Here is a 7316-nt window from a genome sequence, read left to right as displayed (position 1 = left end):
TTTTTTTTTGAGATGGAGTCTCACTCTGTTGCCCAGGCTGGAGTGCAGTGGTGCAATCTCGACTCACTGCAACCTCCACCTCCCGAGTTCAAGTGATTCTCCTGCCTCAGCCTCCCGAGTAGCTAGGACTACAGGCATGTGTCACCACACTCAGCTAATTTTTTGTATTTTTAGTGGAGACGGGGTTTCACCACGTTAGCCAGGATGGTCTCCATCTTCTGACCTCGTGATCTGCCTGCCTTGCCCACCCAAAGTGTTGGGATTACAGGTGTGAGCCACCACATCCAGCCACAAGTGGTAATTTTAAACTATGCTTCAAGCCATTACACAAAGCCAAGTACATCTACTCAAGGCACTCTCAAATTTCCATTTACTCCCATTTTACTCAACAAAATAAAATGTTAAATTGGAACATATTTCACATGACACTTAAAAGATCAACAAAATGCTCCTGAAAAGTTCTGAGCTCAACAACTCCATTAATGAGAAAAAAACAAACCAACTGGATATAGTGAAAATGCTGCACATAAAACACAATTGTGAAGAATATGCAAAATAGTGCCAAAAAGCTGCTTAAGGTTTCATCATAGATACTTGTCCTTAACTCTGAGTTAAAGTATATACTCATGTAACTAAACTCGTTTAAAAGGAAACAAAGAGGAAGAAGAAAAAGAACTTCCACTTTAGAATTCACATTTTCAAAAGCCTCCATTATTTACACCATTGCCGGGAAGAGAATTTTTCTCTGCTATATTTGCTTGAAAGAATTAAAGGTGTAGGGCAAAAATTCTTGGAAATTATGTCGTTTACGATCCTCAAAAGTGAGAAAAATGAAGCCCAGAAGAGAAGGCCTTCCAGGAAAATTCCAGAGCTGGAGGTAGACCCACTACATTGTTTTTCTTTTTGTTTTGAGACAAAGTCTCACTCTATGGCCCAGGCTGGAGTGCAGTGGAGCCATTTCACTCACTGCAACCTCCGCCTCCTGAGTTCAAGCTATTCTCCTGCCTCAGCCTCCTGAGTAGCTGCGATTACAGGCGCCCACCACCACCCTCAACTAATTTTTGTATTTTTAGTAGAGACAGGGTTTCACCATGTTGGCCCGGTTGGTGTCGAACTCCTGACCTCAAGTGATCCGCCTGCCTAGACCTCCCAAAGTCCTGGGATTACAGGCGTGAGCCACCGTGCCCGGCCGACCTGGTAAGTTTTCATCAAGTACTCTGAACTATGCAACAAACACTAGGAAGTAACAGAAAAAAAATTAATCTAAAAACCCTCTGGAGAGTCAAAGAAGTGCAGATTTAAAAACAGCATGAATACTTGGTTTCATGGCATTGAAAAAGGACCTCGCACTTACCCGCATGTACAAACTGCCAGCCCACCTCTATCAGAGCATTTTTCAAGCTGTGCTGCAGTTAACTATGTACTGCCGAAAGCCAATCTGTCCCTGCAGATCATAAGCTCTTAAAGACCAGGACTTCAGGAGAACAAGCAAAACTTCAGAGAGAAGGGAGCCACCGAAACACAGTTCATAGCAATGGGTGGGCAGGAGCTGATGACTGGAGGTGCGCGGTAGCCTTGGGGTCTGGGACAGCAGAGGGCAGAGAAGGCAAAAGGACCTGCATGACACGCTACACAGCTAGGAACCACAGCTGCGGTGATTAGTACAGTTTTGTCTCATATGCCTGTTACTTATACACCATCTCTTGTTCAGAAAGAACTTCAGGTTGAGTATTTGGACTCCTTGAGCCTTCTGCTGTTTGTCTCCGGGACGTTTAACACTTTTAAAAGGGGAAAACTGTCCAGTTCGATTTTGCTTCCTGGGACATTACAGGTGTTTCAAAAGTTTGATGAAAGCATCCACTAAGGAGTGATTCCACTTTCTTTGGTGGTTGAGAAATACAGCGTCTGAGGGGCAGCATCAGGTCTTCCCATCAAGCTGAGGTCAGAGTCTCCCCACCCACAGAACTCACCCTCACTCTCCCCTCACAAATCTGACCTCTAACTGTAACTGCCTTGGCCTCATTCCATGGGTGTGGATGCTCCTGCTTGAAACGCACTTTCCAGCCCGCCAAATTCTTGGGAGAGTTTCTTCCACTCTCCAGGCGCTGAGAGCTACAAAGTTCAATCCGCCTTTCAGATTTTTTTTTTCTTCCCATTACTAACGGAAGAAATCAAGAAACGCCAGGCAGAAGGGCCCTTCTCCCTCCAATCAGAGCCCAGCCCGGGGCCAGAGCAGGAAGCGCGGCGGTGGGATTCGCGGTGACAGCCCCTCGCCCCCCGGGACCCGCCAGCCACGGCAAAGGTCGGTGCGGCAGCTGCGCGACAGCCGTAGGCCCGCAGCATCTCTCGCTTCCTCCCGCCGGGGATGTGAGAGGATAAATCAGGGGGCCGGGGCAGTGCGCCGCCAGCAACCACTTCCTCCGCACACGGACCCCCACTACACGCGCGTCTCTGGCGGGGTCGACCCAGACGAGCCACGGGGCGGCGCACAGCCCCACTAGCAGGACGGCCAGGACCCACGCGTGCGGGTCCACGCAGCCACCTATATAGGTGACAAAACACTCAGCCATTATGTGGGGCCGGAAAAGAGCCCCCACCCAGAGTCACGGACCCCCTAGTACGAGGGTCCGCGCAGTCCCCTCGGTGAGTCTGGCGAAGCAGTCTCACTGCCAGGGAGGGCGGCGGAGTCTCCCACTCACGGTGACGCGGTCCCCGCCCCACGAGTGAGTCCTCGCAGGGCCCTCTCTGCCGCACGCGGGGACCAACCACGCCGCGGGGGGAAGGGGCAGAAGCCAGCGCCCAGGTCCATGCAGTCCCCTCCGCGGCAGACGGGAGGAGCCGGGGAGCAGTGGGGACCGGCCCGCACCCGCAGGGCGACTAGGACCCCGCGCGGGCCCACGCGGTATTGCAGCAGGTGTGAAGCCCCCGGTGCCACCCGAGGCCGAGACAAAGCCCAGGCGCACGGACCCCGGATCCCGACCCCGGAACCTGCGGGGCCCAGCTTGGAGCCGCCATGCCCGGGACAGGGACCCCGTCGCCCGTCGAGCCGTCTCACCTCAGGCCGCCGCCTCGCAGCGTTCGCTCCTCGCCGCGGCGCCTGGGCCGACTGGAGCGCAGCTGAGCAGTCGACAGAGCCGGGGCAGCCTCAACAATGGAGCCCCCGGGAGTGGCCACCGCCTCCGCCGGCGCTTCAGCCCGTGTTCCCCGCTCAGGATCCGGCTCCGATCAAGGAGCTGCAGCTGGCTCGGGGCTGCTGCCGGGACACACAACGCACAGGCGCACACGACCCCTCCCGCCGCCCGCCTCCCCGCTCCCTGGCCAATGGGGAACGAGCTATGCGAAGGGGCGCGGCTTGAGAGAAAAAAGGGAAGTTGGGCGGGGCGGCGCTGGGACTGGGTGTACGGGTTCCGCGGGAGGACCGGACCCAACAGCTGGCCGGATCCTGGCCTCCTAGAAGACCCAGCTCAACGTCCGCCTGGAGTCTGCTCTACAGGACGCGCTCATCTCAAGCCCAGAACTCAGGCTTTTAGGGCAGAGAGCGAGAGACAGGCTTGCTTTCCAAAAAGTGAAACTGAGGTCCAAGGAATAGGATTGCCTGCTGCCCGAAGTCACGTAGTCCCATTCACTCGTTCACCTTGTCATTCAGCAAACATTTGGAAGCACGTATGGTGGGCGTTAGGAGTGAAGTAGGGCCGGGCACGGTGACTTGCGCCTGTAATCCCAGCACTTTGTGGGGCTGAGGCAGGTGGATCACTTGAGGCCAGGAGTTCGAAACCAGCCTGGTCAACAAGATGAAACCCCGTCTCTACTAAGAATACAAAAACTTAGCCAATCGTGATGGCGTGTACCTGTGGTCCCAGCTACTAGGAAGGCTGAGGCAGGAGAATCGTTTGAACCCGAGAGGTGGAGGTTACAGTGAGCTGAGATCCTGCCACTGCATGCGCTCCAGCCTGGGCGAAAGAGTGAGACTCTGTCTCCAAAAAAAAAAAAGTAATAGATGGGAAGTAGAAGCGAACTTAGGCCTTCCCTGAAGGAGCTCGGCCAAGGAGTACCTGAAATGTCTCTGCATCTCTTTAAGGTCTGATAAAGGAACCAGGAGTGAGAACTAATCACTTCCCTTTCCTGCCTCAGAGCTTTCATGTGTTTGCTGTTCCCCGCCTGAAATACCAAGTACTAATGCATTTATTTATAGAAATGGGGTCTCCCTATGTTGCCCAGGCTGGACTCAAACTCCTGGCCTCAAACTATCTTCTCGTCTCATCCTCCCAAAGTGTTTAGATTATGGGCATGAACCACTGTGCCCAGCCCTGATCATCCTTAAAACCTCTTTCCTCATCTTATTTGAGCTTCCTGCATCATGTGCCCCCACACCCTTGGTTTTCCTGTACCTCCATAGCTGCTCCTCTGTGGGTACTGGGGACCCACCCCCTTCTCTGCCCAACTTGTATATGTCTGGGCTCAGGCCAAATGCCCTTCCATTTGCAGTGGGCACTGCCACAGGGAATCTCATGCCCTTTTCGGCTTCACAAACCATCCACATGCTCTGCTGCCTGCCAGAGACATCCATCCCAGTCAGATGCCCAGCCCTGACCTTTCCCAAAGCCCCAGCTGGACACAGGGAAGCATCTGAAATTTTCCGCGGGCCAAAACATCGCTCTTCCCACATACACCTACACACTCATCACTCTCACACACACCTACACACTCATCACTCCCACACTCGCACCCACCACTGAAAGCCTGGCCCCTAATCTGATTTGCCTAACAAGGTCCCAGGATGAACAACACATGCTTCCCTACCTCTCCCCTGCTAAGGCCCCACAGTGTTCTGGGATGTACTCAGGGATCAGGAGAACAAAACCTCAGGGAGTGAAAGGACATTCTAGGGTGCAGGCCTTTGCATCCCCCTCCATGCCCTCACCCCTGCCTGACACACCCTCACCCCTGTACCTGGCCAGCTCCTACCAACCCTTAAAGTCTCACCAAATTCAGTGGTGGCAGCCACATCCTAAAGTGACTGACCCCCCAATGACCTATGCCCTTGTGTAGTCTTCCTGACCTTGGGTACGAGCAAAACCGGTGACTGTCTTCTAACCCATAGAGCCTGGCAAAAGCAATGGGATGTCACTGTCAGAGTGCATCACCTTTGCACACTGGAGAGAGAGGTTTTGCCTGCAGGTGCTGCAGGAGGGAGATACTGTGCTGAGAAAGGACCTTTGGAGGGGCCCCGTAGGCAAGGAAGCAAAAAGCTGGACCCTTGCCAAGCGGGTCCGAGGAAATGAATTCTGTCAATAACCTCGGCAGACCTGGAAATGGATTCTGCCCTGGTTGAGCCTCAGATGAGGATGCAGCCCAGCTGCTTAGCGTGAGATCCCAAGCACAGGACCCACTAAGATGTGCTCAACTCCTAGCTTGCCAAAATTGGCTTAAAGGTGTGTGTTGTTTCAAGCTTCTAAGTTTTTAGTTATTGCCTATGAAAGTGTTAAAATATGAGACAATAACTCAGGTCCCCTCCCCATCACACACATTCTTCTTTCTGGCATTCATCACAATTATACTTACTGATTTAAAATCTCCCCCTTGGCTGGGTGCAGTGGCTCAGGAGTTCCAGACCAGCCTGGCCAACATGGTGAAGCCCCATCTCTACTAAAAATACAAAAATCAGCTAGACGTGGTGGTACAATCCTGTAATCCCAGCTACTCGGAAGGCTGAGGCAGGAGAATTGCTTGAATCCAGGAGGTAGAGGTTGCATTGAGCAGAGATTATACCATTGCACTCCAGCCTGAGTGACAAGAACAAAACTCTGTCTCCAAAAAAAAAAAAATTGTCTCTTGCCACTAGCATGAAGGTCCCATGAGAAGAAAAATGGAAACTCTTGCTCATAACAGTGCCCCAAATGCCCAGCATGGTGTAGCTCTAGGGCAGTTGGTTGATGGTGGATGCTGCTGGTTGGAGGGCCCAGCTGGTCCTCCCAGCTGCCTTCTCCCTGGTCACATTCCATTATTGAGCACAGAATAATTTCTTGCCTTTCCAGAGTCCCTCTTAGTGGGGATTGGCCAAGTGACATTGTCCTATCCCGGGAAACATAAGTGGAAGTTGGCTGAAAGGTTTCTAGCCGTGGTGTGCTGGGGTGATTTGAACCAGGACATGAGAGTTGACTGTCCATTGTTCAGGAATTCTGCAAGTTGGTTGTTCAACACATTCAGTACTTAAAAATATTAAATAATATAAATGCGCAAATTAAAAAATGCATTAGACCAGATGCAGTGGCCCACGTCTAACACATTGGAAGCCTGAGGCAGGAAGATCACTTGAGCCCAGGAGTTCCAGACCAGCTTAGGCAAAAAAGGAAGACCTTGTCTCTGCAAAAAAAATTTAAAATTAGCTAGGCATGGTGGTGTGTGCATGCAATCCTAGCCACTCAGGAGGCTGAGGTGGGAGGATCGCTTGAGCCATCTGGTTCAAGGCTCCAATGAGCTATGATAGTGCCACTGCACTTCCTTGACTACCTACAGTCAGTCCCATGACTTCAAATACTATCTACATGTAATAATTTTAAATGTGTATTATATATATACATATATATATATATTTTGAGACGCAGTCTCGCCCTGTCGCCAGACTGGAGTGCAATGGCACTATCTAAGCTCACTGCAACCTCTGACTCCGGGTTCAAGCGATTCTCCTGCCTCAGCCTCCCAAGTAGCTGGGCTTATAGGCGCCCACCACCATGTCCAGCTAATTTTTGTATTTTTAGTAGAAATAGGATTTCGGCATGTTGGTTGGCTGGTTTCGAACTCCTGACCTTAATTGATCACCCGCCTCGGCCTCCTAAAGGGCTGAAAATACAGGCGTGAGCCACCTTGACCAAAATGTTTTCCTGTTTCCAAACATTTTACATGAGAGGAAAGCGGAGAATAAATCATCTGACACTCTACTGTAAAAAAAATCTTTGTGCCTCTCTTCTTTTCACCTTTCCTAAGTGTACATATTACCAAAATGTCTTTAGGTTGAGGTCCCCCCGTGTAAACTTTACAGGGTGTTGTGTCCTCAGCCACCCTCCTGTCTTTTCCTAGTCCTGGCATTTTAGAACTGTCTGGGGATGACCCAGGATACCCACAGTGGCCATGTCTATTGGAAGGTCTAGTGAGTATCAGCCCCGGCATCATCTCACCGCCGAGGACAGCCTGAGGTAGGGGGTAGAGTCGCTCAGGGGAGCACCTGGATGCTCTTGGCCTTAGAGGAATCTCCTGGTATAGTTTCATCTAAAATAATGACCCTTAGGGGTATTAAAATTTTAAGACATTGCCGGGCG

At 51.6% G+C, this 7316-nt stretch overlaps 1 protein-coding gene across 1 annotated transcript; it reads left to right on the top strand.

Annotated features, from left to right (window-relative positions):
- The first annotated feature begins 2571 nt into the window (after window positions 1-2571).
- Window positions 2572-3690, top strand: LOC105527579. The gene is given in 4 exon segments (XM_011963944.1): window positions 2572-2823; window positions 2825-2876; window positions 2879-3469; window positions 3647-3690. Coding segments are annotated over 4 exon segments (939 nt in total).
- Window positions 3691-7316: the final 3626 nt, after the last annotated feature.

Source organism: Colobus angolensis, unplaced genomic scaffold (assembly GCF_000951035.1).
Source record: "Colobus angolensis palliatus isolate OR3802 unplaced genomic scaffold, Cang.pa_1.0 Scaffold632, whole genome shotgun sequence".
Taxonomy (NCBI): Eukaryota; Metazoa; Chordata; class Mammalia; order Primates; family Cercopithecidae; genus Colobus; species Colobus angolensis.
Note: the sequence above shows the minus strand (reverse complement) of the source record. Positions and strands in the feature narration are given on the sequence as shown.